Genomic DNA, 21234 nt, shown 5'->3' with positions numbered 1-21234 from the left:
TAGAAATGGTTCAATTAAAGATATTACCTCGCCCATCTTGTTTTCTAAATTCCTGGTTGAACTCATTTTAGTTGTAGTTTGAACAGGCCTATTGTGCACATACAACACACACGTGAATATTAATGATCAGTGAAGTACTAGTTTTCAGTAGGGATGTTAGCGTGTAGTTGTTACATGGTTAACCGATAAGTCTGGGATTATTAGTTAATCATAACAAGTACACACAACTCCCCCCTTATTGCCTCTGTATTAGAGGCCAGCTAGGGGTGGGGGTAGGTGGGAGCTGGTGCTGGCTCCTGCAGAGCTCACTGCCCAAATGTCCAAAGGACCACATCTGCACTGGAGTGGCATGTACATGTGTGGAGGCCCTATTGACTGTTCTATTCGAGGGCCCAGAATTGCTGTGAGCAGGTCTGACTCCTGTGAAGTGTTTGTAGCAACAAAGGAAGTAACTTATAATGGAAAAGTCTTATTTATGTGCATTAGCATAAAATCATGAGTAATAAAGGTTTTAAGAATAGCTGTTAAGAAATGATGTAATGTTTCAGGCCAGAATCATACATTTTTTTGTGTCATGACTCTGCCACTATCAAGAATCTGATATAAGTCACAGGCAGGTGACGTTTATAAAACACAGCATTGCATCATAACAATGATTGGTACCTAGTTACAGAGTCAAGGCCAACTATCACTTATGTTGGATATCCACATCCAATCCCCTTCCTATTTTCCCCACTGCTAGATGGGGTGTGTGTGTGTGGGGGGGGGGGGGGTGTTCTGTTCTTAGCCAGCTCCCTTTTTTATCTTTGCCCCCTTTCTCTAGGTCTTGTCCATCCACACAGCTTCAACCAGCAACTTTACACCAGTGACTCTCAAATTAGTCTTGCTACTCCTGACCTCTGTTGTCTGTTTGCTCTCATATCTCAACTTGTGTTTCTGACTGTCTGAAAACTTGAGTTCTTTAAATCTGTGCATTCATTGGAGCAAGGCCTGTGTTTTCTGCTGTGATTAGAAAGTGCTGAGCAGTTTATGGGTGCTTCTGAAATAGCCACAAGATCACTGAAATTTATCTATCTTCCTCAAGGGTCAGGCTGAGGGGGAAAAAAACATAACTGTTCGTCATTTCCTCCTGAGCTCGATCTACAACACAAACTCTGCTGATACCATTATTGGACCTAACCAAGTGAGTTATAAGATCAAGAACACATATTCCTGCACATCCATAAATATAATTTATGCTATAATGTGCCGAAAGTGTCCGTCTGCTATGTACATTGGACAAACATCTCAGACACTTCGCCAAAGGATTAATGCCCACAAAACAGATATCAGACAAGATCACAAAGAAAAAACAGTCTCTTGACATTTTAACCAGAAAGGACACTCTCTCAATGACTTAACCACCTGCATTCTGCTACAAAGACCTTTTACATCTGCACTTGAAAGGGAATCCTCTGAACTGTCATTCATGTTAAAATTCGACACTCTCCGGGAAGGAATGAACAAACACTCAAACTATCTTACCCATTACCAAGATAGCTTCCCCAATTAACATCTCTAATACCATTAGCTCACAGACATCCCACTCTCCCCACCTCTAATATCATCAATTCACAGACACTTACCTTCCTTCCTTCCCCCCCCCCCCCCGCATCCCTCTCCTGTTCTGAAATGTGATTTGTCCTTTTCATATGTGTTCCTTTTTTTTAATTGTATCCTTTGGTATATATGGTTGTGACTGTTTTCTTCCACTATTTGATCTGAGGAAGTGGGTCTGGCCCACGAAAGCTCATCATCTGATAAACCATCTTGTTAGTCTTTTAAGTGCTACATTGTCCTTCATTTTGCTTCTGCCCACTTGTGACTCTATAATGAGGCACTGCCCTTTGCAGATTATGCTGATCTTCATGGTAGGATTGTCTCACCCCTGCCTTGAGAACTGTGGTCAGTTTAAATGTCAACATTGTTATCATCAAGCTTCACAGCAGTCTGGAGCAAAGGAGTGCCGGCAAGAAACATCATTTCTTAGTGCTAATGAAATTTTAAGCAGTGCTTATGTCTTGGGCAGCATGCTGGGATTTTTATTGATATAGTACGTTATCCACCTCACTGAGAAGAATGGGCAGTTCCACTTTTCTTAGACTCCTGTTGCAGGCTCTTCACATCACTTCACTGGCTTACTTCTGGTTCACATTTTGCAGATTTTCTTCACAACCATAAAATCTGAAGTAAATGTAAGAATCTAATGTTTAGGCTGATTGACTAACAAAGCACCTTTTGCGTTAAAACCTCATCAGTTCCTTTCTCATGGACGTTCTATTCTCCGCAGTAGGAGCGGTAGGCTCAAAAGGAGACATCTCTGAACCTGCAAACAACTCGCATATTTATTCAGTTCTGATGAATAGTGCCCATTGGCCTGGCCACCCTGTCTGTCTCGTAAAAGTGTATCTCTTATCAGTGGCCTCAGTGCCTCCAGGAGCGTGAAGTCTGCTCCCCAGCCTTAGCTGAGTGCCAGTTGACTCTTAGGCTACGTCTACACTGGCCCCTTTTCCGGAAGGGGCATGTAAATTTCACCAGTCGTCGTAGGGAAATCCGCGGGGGATTTAAATATCCCCCGCGGCATTTAAATAAAAATGTCCGCCGCTCTTTTCCGGCTTTTAAAAAAGCCGGAAAAGAGCGTCTACACTGGCCCCGATCCTCCGGAAAAAGTGCCCTTTTCTGGAGGGTCTTATTCCTACTTCAAAGGAATATTTAAATCCCCCGCGGATTTCCCTACGACGACTGGTGAAATTTACATGCCCCTTCCGGAAAAGGGGCCAGTGTAGACGAGCCCTTAGAGTATGCAGTAGAGGCACACATGGCTTTAGCCTCTAAGGTCACAGGTTCTATCACACCTGCCAAAGGCTCAGATCCATCAGCTTTACAAAAGTACCAGACATACAGTTTACCTCCATTTCAGCTGAAATGATCACTCAGTTCAGGCTGCAATCAAGTGGGGGATCTTGACTTCTATTCATAGCACTAGACAATAAAACAAAGATTATTTTTCCTACAGTGTAGTTTCTTAGTGGGATTACAAAACATAGGCATCAATCCTGGAGAGCATTCTGTGTGAGTAGACCCCTGCACTCAGGCAGATCTCCATTACCTTAAAAGTGTTCACAAAAGGATGATGTTTCCCAGGGCTGGCTTTAGGCTGATTCGCCTGATTCCCTCAAATCGGGCCCCGTGCCTAAGAGGGCCCCGCTCCCTAAAGCCAGAAGTGTACTGGCGTGCCAAGTGCACTGCGGGAGAGGGCATCGGCCCCAGAGGAGGAGCGTGGCGGCTTCTCCGTGCCGTGGGAGGGAGAGTTGGCCCCAGGGCTTGGTGGGAAGATGGGACTCTACCCTGTAGCTGGGGATTTAAAGGGGCTGTGACTTTTTTTTTTTTTTTTTTGTTCAACAAAAAATCTGGTTGCCGGGGCCCTGTCGAAACTGTTTGAATTGGACCCCGCACTTCCTAAAGCCGGCCCTGATATTTCCTATTGTCTATATTGCTGCACATACATTGTAAGCTCTCTGGGGCAGAGGCTGTCTCTTTGGTAAGTTTGCACAGTGCCTAGCACAATGGGATGCAGGTCTGTAGGTGCTATTGTAATACAACTCTAATATTAAGAATAATGGTTTCTTGCTAGTACAACATTTTGGACAGAATTGCATGAGACATTATGAACTGTAGAATTGGAGGATGAAGCCATCAGAAGCATGTAGTCCCCCAGAAAAAAACAAATCATGAAATGCATGGTTTGTTAGTGAATAAGTGCTTCCTCTCTCATACAAATTATGCTATCAATATTGAGTATCATTATTTATTTATCTGTATTTTATTAACACCCCCTACGTACTAGACACGTTACTATCCTCCATGAAGACACAGGAATAAAGTGTTTTCTTACTATGTGCTGCCACATATGATGAAGTGAGTAAACCAATCCATTTCTGAAAGGTGATAGAAAGCAAAGCAATACCCATAAACTAAACAAAATGACAACAGTAGGCAATAAAATCTAGCATGGGAGCCAGAAATGTGCACTTATCAAATGAGATTATTTTATTACTTCACCTGGTTAAAATGAATCTGATGGTCTTATCAGCAATTTATTTCTGTGGAGACAGCAATGTTCAAGCAGAAGAGTTCGGCTAACAACGAAACTTGGACAAGATCTTGGAGTACACCCGAACTGCAAAGAGGCAAAAGAAGATTGCAAATTTCAAATACAGCCATGCTTTCACACACACTTTCATACTGACCAGTGCATTTTAGTTCATGACACAATAGAATCATTATAAATATTGTCTCTGTGCATTATCACACTCTGATACAACACCCAGTTGTATGTGCAGTCATTGCTGCTGGAAAAAAGGTTTGGATTCAGTTTTTGGGAGGTTGAAAATTGGTTGTTTTTCCTGTTGTAATTTTTGTGTTGTGTATCCCACAAGGATAGTGGGTACTTTTTTTGTTTGTTAATCTTTATATGTGTATGTACAGCTATATTAAAAAAACTCAGCAGTTATATCCATGTGAAAGAATGCAGAGGCCAAAAGATAAATTGCATTTATCACACACTCTCTCCTCAACATAACTGCCCCATGATCCATCTTCCCTAGCATTTATTCTAATATTTCACCCCCTGGGCCGCGTCCCGCAATTTCCTTGTCTTAAATACAACAACAAAATCAGCTTGTCACCAAAATATGTATATTTTTCCCTTAAATGTGAGCATTTCTGCAAAACCAGGTCAAAGCCCAGCACAGGCAGTATTCAGTCCTGGTTACAACAAATCAATGTAATCTCCCTCTATCTTGTGACTCTTCTGGGCCAGAAATGGGAGCCACATCCTTTTGGGGAGGGGAGATTCCCACCATTCCGTTTGCTCCAGTTCTGAAAAAACGCAGTGACATTAAGAGAATAATATGGTATATGTGGAAGACTTAATTAAGGTCATTTGATGAGGTGTTTTGTTTTAGTATTTTCTCCTGCTGAGACCTTGGATTTCTAAGGTAAAACCCTGTCCTCACAACGTCAACAGGACTTTTGCCACTGACTTACATGAAGCCAGGGTTTTACTCCTAGTAACAAAGAAAGGCAGCTGGCTGCACAGGCAAAAGGATGCAAGAAATAGTCCCAATAGATTACTATAACACTCTCCAAGTATAGTTTCTGTGCAACTATTATAATTATTTTATATTTATATTATGGCAGCACCCAGAGGCCAGGATTGGTTGTGCTAAGCACTATAAAATCTGTGACCTATCTAGCTCAGAAAGTGGTGTGAGGAGGTAGAAACATTTGACACTTGAGTAACTGTACAATGTTAAGGGATGAGCTGGCACACATGTGTATAGCCTTAGATCATGCATAATCATAAATACCATGTGTCCACAAGGACTCTGACAAAACAAAAGACCTAAAGTATTGCAGTGTCTTACTTCTCCTATATTTTTACTTGAAGCATCTTTTATTAAACACTGCACCATTTAACAGCCACTCTGCTAGCGTGAGAAACTGAGCCTGAGTGTCAGAATTGGTGTGAAACAGATGTCACCCTTGTATTTTAAAAGGTTTAGTGCTTCTCCTGGGTTAAGCGAAGGAAGCAGGTGAGCCTATTTCCATTCATTATTTATCCATTTTGTGAAAGCAAATACTATCTAGCTCTTCAGAGTGAAGCTTTTCTCGTAACTGTAACATGCTGTCATTTATCCTCTGGGCAGATACTCATTACAGGGCTTGAGAAAAGCTTCATCTGTGACAACTGCAGCAAACAATAGCTTAAAGCAGGGGTTCTCAGTCAGAGCGATAGGGCTCCCCAGGAGGCTATGAACTGGTCTTAGAGGGGTCTGCCAAAATAAACCGCAGAGCAGGGCCATCGTTCAATCACTGGGGCCCAGGACAGAAAGCTGAATCTTGAGCCCTGCTCCTTGGGGCTGAAGTTGAAGCCCAAGCCCCACTCCTCAGGCTGAAGCCAGAATAACTTAGGATTTGTCTACATTAACCCCCATCTTGTCTGCAGTAAGGTTGGCGGGGGCTGCTCACCTGTTGACACCAACTACTCTTTTTGTCCTGGTGGATTAATGGAGTCGATGGGAGAGCACTCACAGATCAATTTATTGCATCTAAACAGGTGCAATAAATTGACGACCGGTGGATATATTGCTGTAGTGTCGATCCCAGTGTAGTTGGAGACAAGCCCGTAGGTTTATGGGCCCCCTGTAACATAAAGTGCTGGGCCATTGCTTTGCTTGCTACCCCCTTATGCCAGCATTGGCTTTTAATCTACAGAAAATCAGTTGTGGACATAGGTGGGCTGTGGAATTTTTATAGCATGTTGTGGGCAGGCCTCAGACGGGCAAAGACTCTGAGTCTTCTGGCTTAAAGGACAAGTAGGTCTTCACTGTCAATTCTTTCATAAGAACAGCCATACTGGGTCAGACCAACGGTCCATCTAGGCCACTATCCTCTCTGCTGACGGTGGCCAATACCAGATGCCCTAGAGGGAGGGAACACAGCAGGTAACCCTCACATGATCCCTCCCCTGTCACCCAAAATTAGATATTTTCAGTTTAACAAACTCAACTTCATTAGTTTACCTCAACATAATCGCCTAGTCATACTGACCTGGAACCTTCGACTCCTTCACCGCATTAGAATTCTAATGCTGAAATTATTTCTCTGTGGGGAGACAAATGGGTCATTCACTCTTAGTTCCATTTTCTCACCTGGAAATAACTTCTCTTCAAGTTTTCCAGTTGTTTAACAGTTGTGTGAACTTTTCCCCCCTTCCCAATCATTGGGATCTGGATCTTTATTCTCTTCTTTCGAACCCATAATTGTCCCCCTATCTTTCATATTTTTCAAATTGTCTTTTCTAATGGGAATTATTTTGGCCAGAAGAGTCAGAGAGCCATAAACCCTTATATCTAATACTCCCTTCTTAATTTTTAAATATAGTATTTCTGGGCTTTCATCAGTCATGTATATGGCAGCTGAATGATGGGACTTTTATAAAACTCTGGTGAGATTTCTTCAGTCATTTGGGGTGGGGGAGGGAATTGGGCAGGGTTGTTGGAACAAATCGAATAGTTAGCATACTGAGAGCCCTTGAATCAAACTGTAAGTCCTGTGCATGATGGAAAACACTTCAAGCCTTGGGTTGCACCCCAAACGCTCCTAATTGCAGCGCCTTATATTTCAGAGTGAATCCTTCCTCCACACGCACTTTATTCACTTGACAAGAGAAGCTCTAATTTATCTTTTCTGTATGGGACTGTGGCAAAAATAGATGTTGAAACTCAAAACTCAGCCTGGCAATACCTCTCATTGAAGAATAGTGCCTCTTCTTATCTTGAAAAAATGTTTTTAATTTACCAGAGTTAGTTTGTAATTGTATCCTGAACCTGTGCAATAGACAATTTTGTTCAATATATAGATACATACAATAAATATCAAGACATTAAAGAGTACCACTAATTAAGCATACACGTGTCAAAACAAACTCACCATAAGGGTCCAATCTTCTTCTTGACCTTGTCCAGTGTTGGCTTCAATGAAACTGTTGCTTTACACCAGTGGCAGCTGCTACCTGTTTGGATCTTAATTCACATCTGCTAGTGTTGACTCCTAGGTCAGTTTGGAAGTGTTTTGTTTGGTGGCGCAAGTTTATTAAGAAGTGGAAGCTAGATAAATTCAGACTAGCTAGACCATTAAATATCTGTGCCTTATTTCTAAGTAGCTATTGTGAAAATTTAGGTTGGATTGTGATGGATTCTCCATCATTGACAGTTTTTAAACCAAGATTAGATGTTTTTTCTAAAAGGCATGGTAAATGTCAAATAGGAATTAATTCAGGAAAGTCCTGTGGAATATGTAATACAGAAGGTTAGATTATATGAGGTCTGTGGTCCCTTCTGACCATATAATGCATGAATCAATCATTTACAAGGAGGAGTCATTTTGCACACCTTTCTAATTCTTTAAAATGTTCCCTTCTCTCTAGGCACTGTACGGATGTTCTATGCTGTGTAATCTTCATAGTCGTCATTCTGGGTTACATTGCATTAGGAATTCTGGGTAAGTAAACACAGGTACACTAGTGGTATCTCTTGCAGGGGTGAATAAATAAGTGAGTCATTATTTTTAATTGAAAAGTCCATTTAGCTTTATAATCAACAAACAGTGTCTTTCCTAGAAGAAAATCATGAATGATCTGCTCAGATTAAATGTCTGTTATTATCAGGGAAAGGTTGAAAACAATGTGTTTATTTATGGAAAAACCCAAAGTAAAATATATTCAGGTAAAAATCCCATGGTTCATATTTTCCTGTCATAAACTATAATTGAGACAGGAAAATTCTGGCACTTGTTACTCGTCAAAACACAAATGCTAGAGAAAAATATTCCTTTTCTTAAGAGGTTTTGCATTCTTTAAAATATTAGAGAGAGAATCTATGGGAGCAATGAATGGAGCATGAAATGAGATTATTTCATTTAATTGTGGGACACAGAGAAGTTTGCTTCTCAGGATATTCCTTAGTGACCATTTTAGTTTGCTTGTCTGAAAGAACTTCACTGAGTGTCTAAATGAGTGAGGGCAAATGCCAACTACCATGAAAGTACTGTCACTGCATGTTTGCATATTTGGCTGAACTTAATTTCCTAATAAAAGGCCATATGGCCCTGGCTTGCACACAAAAAATGTAATTAATCTTTTAACTCCGTATTGGTATTTTCTCTGCAATACAAAGCCAAAGCCAAACTTGCTATATGTGGTGTCAGATGACAATAAGTACAGGCAGTCCCCTACTTACAAACGGGGTGAGGCAACCCCGCACTAGCTGCGCCACCCCCCCAGCAGACCGCCGAGACGCGCCGCGGTCCCGCCGCCCGCGTCCTCCGCAGCGAGAAAAGCCGCTCCGCGTCTCCCTGGTCTGCAGGACTGAGGGAAGTGAGGTGTGGAAGAATAAAACTGAGCTCTGGAGAAATGTTTGGCTAGAGTTTCCCCTACAATATGTACCAGTTCCGACTTACATACAAATTCAACTTAAGAACAAACCTACAGTCCCTATCTTGTACGTAACCCAGGGACTTCCTGTATGGCTGATTTTGCACAACTAGTAGAAATCAGTAAGAAAACAGGAATGTACATCAACTTCTCATTAGAATATACTACTGGCACAGCATCCCAAAAGTCATAATTTGTACTGTGTCTCATCAGCACACTCTCTCTCTCTCTCTCTCTCTCTCTCTCTCACTTCACCCTGTAGTATTTAAGCTAGTGGTGGGCAATAAAACAGCAGCAGTTCACCAGCATTAGCCCTTGGTGGGCCTCTACCGCTGTATTTATCTGCATCTCGGCTGATTCAAGCAATTGCAGCTCCCATTGGCCAGGAATGGCAATCCATGGCCACTGGGAGCTGTGATCTCTAGTACCTGTGGAGATGCAGGTAAATACGGCTGAATGGAACCCTGGCAGACCGGATCCAGCCCACAAGCCAGTATTTGGCCACTCCTGATTTAAACACTGAACAAATTTTCCTTCTTCTCGCTCCAGGTGCTCTTATGTATGTGTTATTTTTTCCTTTATTCACACATACATGTTGTCCTTTCATGGAACACCATGCTTTTAGTAAAGAGGAAAGGAAATAAAGTGAATATACTTGAAAGCAATAGCTCTCTAGGAGATCATTGCAGTTAAAAGTAGTACCACGCGCTGACCCCATAACTGGCAGCTGGGGTCTAGTGGATAGAGTATGATGCTGGCAAGCAGGAGACCCACATTCCACTAATGAGTGTCACTAAGTTGCAATGTCAGGCAAATACTGCAACTTCTCCGTGCCTCTGTTTCCCTGTGTGTAAAACTGAGAGAACACCTAGCTTTAAAGTGCTTTCAGATTTGTGGAAGAATAAATATCTGTATATTGGCAAAGTGTAAACTAATAAACTATTATTATAGGTCCTGTGCCTGTGTGCCATACATGGACCCAGTACTTTAATGAGTTCATTAGCTGTGGGGTTCTCCTTGGGGACAGTAGTGGGTATAAGATGAGGGAGAAGACTGTCACATTCAGATGAGTTTATCTTCAGTCCTTTGGCTTCCTTGCCTAGGTCAGACTCTGATGCTTGCCGGAACATCCTATTTTGGGATGGGGATCTGGCTGGTCTGTATCTGCTGCTGCTACTGGAATGTATATGAATGAAATTTTGCACATGCTCCTCTCCTCTCTGCTTCCTCTTTTGAGCCTGCTGTTTGTACTCTTTGCTATAGAATCATGCTACGATCAGAATCCCCACCCCACACTTTGATTGTCCATATCTCACTGGCATCTTGTTTCATTCCAGCTGATACCAGCACTCATTTGGCATGTGTGTGAGAGAGAGCGTGGGAAAGGGAAAAACTCCATTCCTAGTTGTAATAGGCATGAGGAGGAACAGTTGTCAGAGCGTGGCACAGTATGAGTTATCACCCATTGGGTCAGAAAATGGCAAAATGAGATGGCTTAGTCCTGGCTAGCAGCAGTATCAGCAGGACTGCACACTGCACTTGCAGACTGGCCAGGCTTCCCACCGGAAGCAGAAGTAAACCATATTTGGAATCTTTTAATTCCCTGCTCCTCTTCTAATGTTCTATCAGCTCTTCCTCCCATCTCCCCCTATGCATGCTCAGCTGATGTATTATTGTTTTGTTCTTGTCCTTCCTTCACCTCTCAAACATGCAACCTGAGTGGATGAACTGGGCTTAGATCATTGGAGCATTCCTTGTTCTCGTTAATATGTGAACAGTCCCCTGACAGGTGAGTGGCCCCTGCTCTGGATGTTGTGTCCAACAGAGTATTGGCACACTGATGAGCAGACAAAGAAAGGCAGAGGCAAATGCTGGCAATTTATAGTTATGCCGCATTCTTGTACATTTCTTGCCAGCCTAAACAATCTCCCTCTCACACTGCACAAATCTCTCTTAATCCTTTGGCTAGGCCTTTGTGGCAGCTTTGCATGTCCAGTTTCCAAACATCGAATTCTGCATAAAATAGGTTGCAGAAGCAGAGGGAAGCAAAAGATGAGTGATTAGCCAGATTCCTCTTTTCCCTGATTCTGTGGTCTCAAACAATAGGATCAGTGTGGTGTGTGATGGTGAATCTGTCCTTGGAATCCTATTAGGAAAAAAGCCTTCTAAACAAACCCTTAGGTATAAAACATTGAGTGGTTTGGAATCCTGCCCTGGATCCAGGTCCACATTTTGTGGCTGGCCACTATTTTTATCTGTGAAGGGTGGATCCAAATTCTTGGATCTGAATACCCATAGTTCAGATCCAAATCTAGACCCTGCATGTGGGGTGCTTGTTTTTTCTTTGTTCTCAGTTTATGATTCATCCTACCTTTTACTCTCTCTCATTTTAAATTAAAGATGAAATCAGACAGGGTCCTGCTCCAAAGGCCAGTCCTGCTCAAAATGCATGAGGGTCAATAAAGTTCATCCTTTTGCCAGGTAAAGCCAATAGCAGCCAGGGATGGCTTCAACATCTAGGGGTTCCTCTCAATCAATCAAACACAACTGGTTCGACCTCCAACCCAGTGTGCCTCAGACCACCTCTGTGTGCCTCAGAAAGACAATGTTTCCCCACCCACAAGCACAGACTGAGCATAGAAAAGAGATTTTTAATAAAAGGGAGGGAAATAACTTAACATTTAATAAACAGGGTCCATAAATATAAATCACGAGTAACAGTCCCACCCCAAGTAGGTTGGGCAATGTCCTTTTCCTCTTAGGTTCTTAAGTCCTGCAATGTAAATGTCCCCTTCGCATGCCCAACCCTTCTCTGCTCCCCACACACAGTTACTGCCCTTGGTCAGTGTAGACCCAGAGTTCAGAGGTACATCCGCAGAGTTTGCCTCCCACCCTGGATGAGGGCAGATAAAGAGGCATCTTACTCACTCGGCTTGTCTCATGCTATCCACCTGTTTGCTGCTCTCTGGCGCCACTCTGCTGACCATTTGTCATGCTTTGCCACTGCTGCCCTGGTGGCTGCTTGTTGCACCACTGCTGCCCTGCTGGCTTTGTGTTGCATCACTCCAGTGCCACCCTGGCTGGCCTTTCATCACATCCCTCCGCCACTGCCCTGCTTTCTGTCAGTCACCATCCACTGCCATCTACTTATTGGCTGTGGCTTCTGCATATCAGTCTCCAATGATTGGTAACCATATTTTAGCTATCTCTGCATTTAATGCAAAGATAGCTGGTGTTGGGACACAAATTAAGTTGCTTACAATGAATAAAATTCCACTCCATTTGCTGAATATCTAAGAAATCTAAACAAAGCAGGAGCAAACTGTATTTGCATAGACACGCCCAGAGTCTCTTCCCCCTTCCAGCTAGCTGAAAGGGGAAAATCCCTCAGATCCTGCTTACATCATGAAGAGAAAATAGATTATAAATCAGTTCTTCATCTTGAGTTATGTCTTAAGGCTTATTATAGAAATAAAAAAGTCAATTTCCCTGGTGTCTTGCCCGGTGTCAGAATAGCGTCCTCATTTCACATGCCATTTGTCTGGCAGAGGTAAAAGTAAGGGGGTGCAGCCTGGTGTACAACTCTGGCAAAGCTTGGCTGAGTTGTGGTAAAAGCCATCAGGGAGCTATTTAAAGAGCTAGCAAGGACCTGGGTTGCAATAAGACAGTACGGCTACGTCTACATTGGCATCCCTTTCCGGAAAAGGGATGCTAATGAGACGAGTTGGAATTGCAAATCCGCGGGGGATTTAAATTTGCATTTACATGGCTGCCGCTTTTTTCCGGCTTGGGGATAAGCCGGAGAAAAGCGCCAGTCTAGACGCGATTCTCCAGAAAATAAGCCCTTTTCCGGAGGATTTCTTATTCCTACTTAAATCCCCCACGGATTTGAAATTCTGACTCTTCTCATTAGCATCCCTTTTCCGGAAAGGGATGCCAATGTAGACGTAGCCTACCTGTGAAAAATTTTTAGTTACTTTCACTGCTACACTAAAGGGAAGATAGCTCCACCTATCACTTGGAGCTGCTGCTGACTGAAAATCCGAGACCCACTTTCTACCATCAGCTGTGTGTGCACTTATGTAACCACAGGTATAATTTTGCTTGATGTGTGTTTTTAAAGAGGGCTGAAGTGGGGTCTGGGTTAAAGGTAATAAAATCTCCTTGAAAGATCAGCTTCATCCATTTATGGTAATAACCTGTCTCCATCCTGCTTCAGCAGTGGTTTCTGATGATTGATTATACTGAACCAAAATATTTATTACATGAGTTATTTCTTCTATCAGTGTGTTAACTTTACATATGAAAGAAACATGCCAGTTTTAATATTCGATGAAAATTTAATTCCTTAGAGAACTAGTTCAATCCTTCCTGTTTATTTGAGAGACTTTGGGCTTCTCAGGAAGAGACTTTAAAAAAACCTACCAGACAGCTTAAAATCTATGGTAGTTTTCATTCAGCAAACTGCATGTGAAGGGCAGCTAATTAACTATCATAGAAAGAGCTCAAGACTTCAAAGAATGGAATAATTCAAAAGGAACAAAACTGAGTGTAATTTAGATTCATTCCTGGACCATAGTTCATATACCAACCTGATCACAGCCTCCAGAAGTGTGTCTGATACAAAGAAAAATCAATCCCACCCCCATTCCCAACACTGAGGTTAAAATCAATAGCTTCACCATTTTATTTGCAAGAGCGCATTTCTCTCATATCAAAGGAACAATGCTGTTTTTATCCTTCACTGCTCTTAGTCAAGCCAAGAGTTATGATCGTGTATCAAAGTAAACCATCTCCACAATGTGTAAAATCTTATCCTCAAGGATCCACTTCATGTTTAGAAATTCTTCTTACATTTTAACATAATTTTGTCTTATAGTTAAGGGTTGATGGATTTAGATTCTAAACGCAAATTTGAGATCATCATGCTTGTTCTTCAGCTAAGATGCTCCTTGCTCTTCATGTGTTTTCCCCCCACCCCGCACATTTCCATAGCTCTAGCTATGAAACATTTATTTTTCTAAAACAGATGATGTGTGTTCAGGGGCATAACTGGAGATTAACCACTGGGCTGGTGGACCACCTGTAAAGTAGTAAACAATATTTTGCTTATGAAGTAGTCCTGCTTCTAGGAATGCTTATGTAACAGCGGTGTCATCAGCATGGGTTTACAAATTCAGTATCATATGTCCTATTATCTGCTTCGCTGCCTTTGTAAATTGCTTGTATTAAAAAACCATAAGCATGGTTGGGTAGGCCTGTTCTTCCACGTATCAAAACATTAAAAACATATCTTCAAGGGAAACAAAATAACGCTATGAAAGCCTGCATTCCTAAGAAGCACACTGTTGAGGGATTGACTCAGATAATCTAAATAGATTATCCGTTAGTTTTTAAGTGTCAATGGAAGCAGTTGTTCTAATCACAGTTTCTCCTTTTCAGGGAGTTTTCAGTATTTGTATCCAGTGACTTAATCACACAGGGAAAAAAAAATAGTACAGGTGAACCTGTCAAGTTCTGCATCCTCAGGACCTTATCAGTGCCAAACTAGGAATGTGAATGTTTAACTGGTTAAGGATAAGACTTACCAGTTAAGGTTATTCGGTGGGGGCTGGAATCTGCAGCAGGTGAAGTGGGGGTGCTCCAGCTCAGTGGTAGGCAGGGGGGGGGTACTCCAACCAGGCTGGAGCAATTCCCCCTTTGCCCGCTCTCCCCTTTAATCGGTTAACTGGTTAAAAAATACTAAGGGACTGAGCCCCCTCCTTGCTATGCTCACCATCCCCCCTCTCTCTGGGGTAGGTCTCTGGCTGGGGGGAGGGTGCAGGAGTGGGCTGAGGGCACAGGGTCTTGGTGAAAGGGCTGAGTGAGGGGACTGGGGTACAAGGTGTTGGTGGAGGGGATGCAAGGGGGATTGGGGTGCAGAGTCTCAGCTGAGAGGGTCTGTGAGGGGGCTGGGGGGTTTGCAGTCTTGGCCCTGGGTGCGTGTGAGGGGACTGGGGATGTGGGCGGAGAAGCTTCATGGCTCTCGCCCCACTGGGAGGGGAGGCCTCGCAGCTCCCCACCCCCAGAGCACAGGGGAGGCGTCATGGCTCTCTCACATCCCCAGAGAATGGGGGAAGAGGGAGGTCTTACAGCTCCCGTCACCCCGGAGCACAGGGGAGGAGGGAGGCCTTGTGGCTCCTCCCTCACCCCCTCCGGCGCACGGGGGAAGGAGGAAGCTGCGCAGCTCTTCTCCTCCCCCCCTCCCCCACAGCATTGTGGAGGAAGGAGGCTGGCAGCTGAGGATGGAGGGGCCTTGAGCCCAGAGTGATGATGTCACTCTGTCATCCCAAAGGAAAATATATAAGATATTTAACCGGTTAACCAATTAAATGGGAATTTACATCCTTATGCTAAACCAGAGAATGTGCTGAACCACAGGAGGACAATATTGTCTAGCAGTATTAACAACACTTCCCTGCTTACTGGGCTCTTAGAAGACATTTAGGGGCAAATTAGAGCTAAATAACAGCACAGAACACTGAGATCTAGATGTGGGCTGTAAACAAACGTTATGGGACATGGAAAACTTGGCTACTCCCATGATAAGTGGCCATACAGCTAACTAAAATCATGCTGGATCGTGGATGTTGCTGGACCAGCGTGTGCTGGTGTAGAGAGGTTCAACCTGTATTTGATAAACATTTAAAATGACAGATATCAGCCATTTCTGATATCATTCTAGTTTACTTGATCCACTTCAGTAACAGAACTGTAGCTGTCCTAAATGTGGATCCCTGTCTATCAACTACTATGTCTGGGGAGGGATAGCTTAGTGGCTTGAATATTAGTCTCCTAAAATCAAGGTTGAGTGTTCAATCTTTGAGGGGGACATTTAGGGATCTGGGGCAAATCTGTTGGAGATGGTATTTGGTCCTGCCTTGGGGGTAGGGGACTGAATTGGATGACTTCTCAAGGTCCCTTCCAGCTCTTAGGTATATGCTGCCTCACTCCTGCACTGATAGTTGGTTGATTGTATTTGTTTCATCCTAGCTGTGAATGCTAGCATTCAAAATATGATTTTATAAACATCAGACCACACAGAACTTTTTGCTGGCATTAAAATTATATATACCTAAATTCCATTTAATGTAGTACTTGATATTAGGTCACCAGTAGGGCTCTGCAACAAATAAGATACAAATAGTACTGTGTAAGGCTAATCATTACAATAACCATCCATGTCAATGGAGACTGCTGGTACAATTCTACATTGAACAGAATAGGAGATGGGATTCTTCCCCAACTTTGTTCTAACTCACAAAGAAAGAAATAACTGTTTTTTTCTCTTTTGTGCAGCAATATTAATCAAATTGTAAATATTCATCATTTATAATGGACCAATTCTTCTCAGTTTCTCTCTGCAAATTAGTTGTGATGTACTTTCCCCTTGCCCCCTTCCACAGATGTGATTTCAAACTAAAGGAAACCAATTTTACAAAAAATCCAGATAAATCTGTTTTCTAGATAAGCTTTGAGTCAAGTAAAGTTGGTGAGAGCAAGTGCTGACAGAGAAAAGCTTGTTTACTATATTTTTTAAACCGGGTTTCTCTAAAATTGGTTTAGTGCCCCAATATGACTGAGGAAAGCTGCAACCAAGTTTGAATAGGTCTGCACAATTGGATGAAGGAAACTGGACGGGAATCCCTAAAGACTGGAAATACTTTTCAGATTACTTTGCAAAAAAAAAAAAATGTGAGCAAAATGTTCCAACACTTGAATTTCACTAATGCCCACAAAGCCATTGCGAAGGATCATATTAGTGTTTTAGGCCCTAGTCCTAAGCTAATGAAACCAGTGAGAGTCATTGGAATGACTTCAGTGGGCACTGGATGATGAATAATGAGAAATGATAAAACAGCAAGAATAATACATAACAAAATGTACTTTATCTGGATATAATTTTATAGTATCCAATTTTTGTCATCTCCATGTAAATCATGTTCTGAGATGGTTGGCACAGTTACACCACAGTCGTCTTCTTTTTTTTCCGAATTGTGTTTTGATATAGGGGGGAAGTAATTGAAGATAAAATATCCTACCTATAAATGGGATATAGTTTGTAGTAGCAGATAATTCCAAATTATCTTTACAATGCAGAAGACGTTTTGCTACTGAAATCTCAGCATTACATTGAATCTGATTTGTTTTATCCATGCTGTGCTAGTGTAAGGGAAAATATAGTCAAGAAGGGAACAAATGGTTTCTTTTAGTAATCTTCAGATACTTTTAAAAACTATTTTTGGTGGCAGAAAAGCTGATAAAGAAAACCCATCTAAGAACATATAAATAAGGGGTTAAACACATTTGGTTTCCACTGAGAAAACTGATCCATTTGGTTTTCTCTTTTAACTTCATGAGATGGTTGGGAAATATTAAAGACTAAAGAATGCTCCCTGTTACTATATAGTCACGAAGAAGGAAAGCATACAGTACCACACAGAAACAAGCCACTCATTCAAAATGTATATGTTTACTACATTAGATGTGTATACATTTGGCTTATGAAAAGACTTTATGGATTCATCTAAGGAAGTTCACATCTAATACATTAGGTTACATTACTGAGTGACATCTCATAGGTGCAGAATTTTTGTACTTTGCTGATCCAGGGCATTAATAGATAAGGAAAAAATAGATAGCCAGCATTTATTTGAATGTCTAGAAAGTATCTGAGTTCAGCTAGCAGATCGGTTTTACAAACCAAAAAGCATGGTGCAATTGAGACATATTAAAAACTAGGTAAAGGTCCAGAAATGAAGAGTGCCAGTAAAATAAAACCATTTAGGATGAAAGATAACACAGCACATTCTGAGTAGGTATATAGTGGTGCAGCTATGTTAAAGTCAATAGAGAGTATATTGCAGATCTAGCCCATAATCTGTAAGGATAAGCATTACATCTATTTTTCTGTGACTTGCAAAGGATAAGCATTACATCTATTTTTCTGTGACTTGCAAAGGATAAGTATTACATCTGTTTTTCTGTGACTTCCATTCTAGCTATCACCGTAGTATCTAAGTGCCCCTACAACTGCAATGACCTTAAGGAAGATTTAATTCCAAATATGACTAAATTTTTAGCACCTCAAAATCAAGAGAAAAGTGGGGCAATTATGGAGGAACAAATTGAAAATAATTTGTATAGATCAGAGCCTAAAGTGTATGCTAAGTGGCTCCTGACATTCCATGTACAGTCTGAGAGGAGGAAACTAGGGACTAAAAAGAACCATAATGGCTATAGTCTCTTTTACACACTACAGGACAAAGACTGAGGAATGATCACAGTGAATTAAAGTAATGCCAGCCACATTTTACAGCAGTTGTATTAGCAGCCCAAATCTAGGGATGGGGGGGGGGGGGGGCATATGGCCTACTGATATGCTGGCACTATCCTTTACTTGTGAGGTGAAGTTCTGATTGTTTTGTTTTGTGGAGGATAGAGATAGACATGATAATGAAGAGTCCTGTGGCACTTCAAAGATTAGGAGATTTATCTGGTTATAAGCTTTTGTGACAGTGGTTTTTACCCACCCAAATAAATCTGTTAGTCTTTAAGGTACCATGGGACTCCTTGTTGTTTTTGCAGATACAGACTGACACGGCTTCCCCTCTGAGGGTACGTCTAGACTACAGGCTTCTGTCGACAGAAGTTTTGGCGACAGATACTGTCGACAAAACTTCTGTCGACAAAGAGCGTCTAGACTACATTGAGTTCTGTTGACAAAGCAAGCTGCTTTGTCGACATGGTAGTGTAGACGCAAAGGACAGTTTACATGCAATAACACCTTCTGTTGACAGAAACTCTGTCGACAGAAGGCGTTTTGCCTCGTAAAATGAGGTTTACCAGCATCGACAAAACTGCTGAGTTCTGTCGACGTTATGTCGACAGAACTCAGTGGTAGTGTGGACGCAGGTATAGTTTTGTCGACAAAAGTCCACTTTTGTCGACAAAACCCTGTAGTCTAGACACACCCTGAGACTTGATAGAAATTATGATTGCCAAGGGCAATCAAAATTATTCAGAGCTTACTGGGGAGTTGTGAAAATTAGGTCTGACCTCGGTAGCTAAGAAAAAAATATATAATAATGGTGATTTTTCCTAGTGGTGTACTAGATCCAGAACAGGAAAGGACTGTACTAATGGAAATAATTAGTTTGAGGAAAAAGACTTTCAAGAATGAGATCTCCTTGCCTGAAGTTGAGGAGGAATAGAAGTAGTATCCTCCAGTTCAGGCTGAGGATCTGTATTCACACAGTTGAGTCTCTACTGTTGTGTAAAGAACAAATTGGCATGGCCAGCCACAGCACTGAGAGCTGAGCCTACTGCTTTTATATCCTTGAAATTGGGGGTTGCATCCCTTGTTAATGTGACTCAGTGTCTGCTAGATTGTCATCACTGAATCCTGCCTTCTCACACATCCATGTAACCCCATTCATTTCAGTGAGGTTGTGGGTATGAGCAAAGGCTCAGTTTGGCCTGTGAGGCTTAGCTCCATAGCACTGTGTGGCTTTAAGCCAACAAAGCTTTTGCAATGCCTCCTCTTTCTCTTTTGAATAATCATTAATTTCTAAGTGCATTACCTCATATTCTGGCTACAACCCAGACGTGTGCACCCTGAAGCAAAAAGAAAAATGTTTTACTATGTGACTCATTGATCCATATTTTATTTTATTTTTTCATGATGAAATCTACAGTTTAAGGAAAATCAATTCTCTTTTAGTAGCTGTTGGGAGAGGTTAAAATAGTACATGGCAGACGGTGCATTTTAATTGCTAAAGAAATTGAACTATCAGGCGGCTGCTGCTGGACACTTGGAATAAGGTGTGAAAAGATCTATTTCTCTATATATTTGCAGCTTGGGTGCATGGTGACCCCAGGAAGGTGGTCTATCCAACTGACAGCTATGGGCAGTTCTGTGGCCAGAAGGACACTGTAAATGAGTGAGTACTCAGAGCATTCATTTAGCTTTCTTTCCCATGCTGTGTGAATGAGAAATGAGGCATCAGCCCTCAGCCTCCTGGTAATTAAATTGGGAGCCTGAAAAAGAAACAGTCTCCACCCTCACCTTTCTGCATTTATTCCAGTTAAGGTTTCTGAAAAAACTCAGTTGATCAGTGGAGATTTAGACCTGATTTATTACCATAATGCAGCTGTTTGCATAGTATGGAGGCTGTGATTAATAAAATATCATTATAAAGTATATCTTGTGTCATTAGGGGCAAAAAGAGCCATATTTTAAAGTCTCTTTATAAGAGATGAAGACTCTGATTAGCTGCAACTGCTCAGGTTAGGACATTTAACTAATATGCCCTTTGAGAAATCTTTATGTTCATCCCTGGGGAGGAATAACCCCAAATTATGGCAGACTGCTTCTCGCTTTGTATAAACTAGCATTTCCTTGCTCAGCAGGTATTAAGTACCAAACAGCTGCTGAAAGTAAGAAGAAGAGAACTCTCATTGTCAGTTGCTAGCTACCTGCTGACTTTTTTCTTCTACAGGGACATGTGGGCTGAGTTCAGGTTTGGGAGACAGACAGCTCTGACACTGACTCCCTTTGTGGCCTTGGGCTAGCATCTTAAACCAACTTTATTTTCCAAGCTCTAAAATTTGGGTGGCAATTTCTAGCACAACTGGGGGACTGTGCGGATTAGTTAATCTGTTAGTATCTGTGAAGTACTTGCAGATTAAAATAGCTAAATATAGTATGTTGAAACATTATTTCTATGAAAACCTAAGTTGGATCCACAAAACCGCATTAAAGGGAAGGGGTTTTTTAAGTTTGCATTAAACACCCTTCACTTCATTATCACTGATGCTAAATCCAGTTCAATGTAGGCAGCAAGGAAAAGCCCACAGCTGATACAGCTTTTCTGCTGCCTCTTATTTCTCCTCCCATTCAGCTTACAGGAGTAGAACAGAAGAAGTAAGTGTCCAGAATTGCAGCCAGAGGGGCTTCCATCAGGCCCAATGCATGGAGACAGGGAGGGATGTGCAAGACCACCTGGGTTAGGATTCCCTCCCAACAGAGAAGAGAGCAGAGGAGAAGTCTGGAGGCAGTCTGTGCCACTTGCTCCTGCAGGATCCTGTATGGAGCTGGGGAGAACTGCAGGGAAGGTGGCCAGAAGGATTTCCCTTCTCTTGCATAGGGAATGAAA

At 42.0% G+C, this 21234-nt stretch overlaps 1 protein-coding gene across 3 annotated transcripts in view; it reads left to right on the top strand.

The window, feature by feature from the left end:
• SLC44A5 (solute carrier family 44 member 5) overlaps nt 1-21234 on the top strand; it is a 227271-nt gene that overhangs the window by 156818 nt on the left and 49219 nt on the right. For all 3 annotated transcript variants that reach the window (XM_006130408.4, XM_075936275.1, XM_006130407.4), the window contains exons 3-4: nt 8033-8106; nt 19935-20019. In XM_006130408.4, coding sequence (XP_006130470.1) covers nt 8033-8106; nt 19935-20019 — 159 coding nt within the window. The remainder of the gene's footprint in view (nt 1-8032; nt 8107-19934; nt 20020-21234) is intronic.

The sequence above is a fragment of the Pelodiscus sinensis genome, chromosome 9 (genome assembly GCF_049634645.1).
Source record: "Pelodiscus sinensis isolate JC-2024 chromosome 9, ASM4963464v1, whole genome shotgun sequence".
NCBI classification, from domain to species: Eukaryota; Metazoa; Chordata; order Testudines; family Trionychidae; genus Pelodiscus; species Pelodiscus sinensis.
The sequence above is the reverse complement of the archived record's forward strand: the minus strand, read 5'-3'. Positions and strand labels throughout refer to the sequence as shown.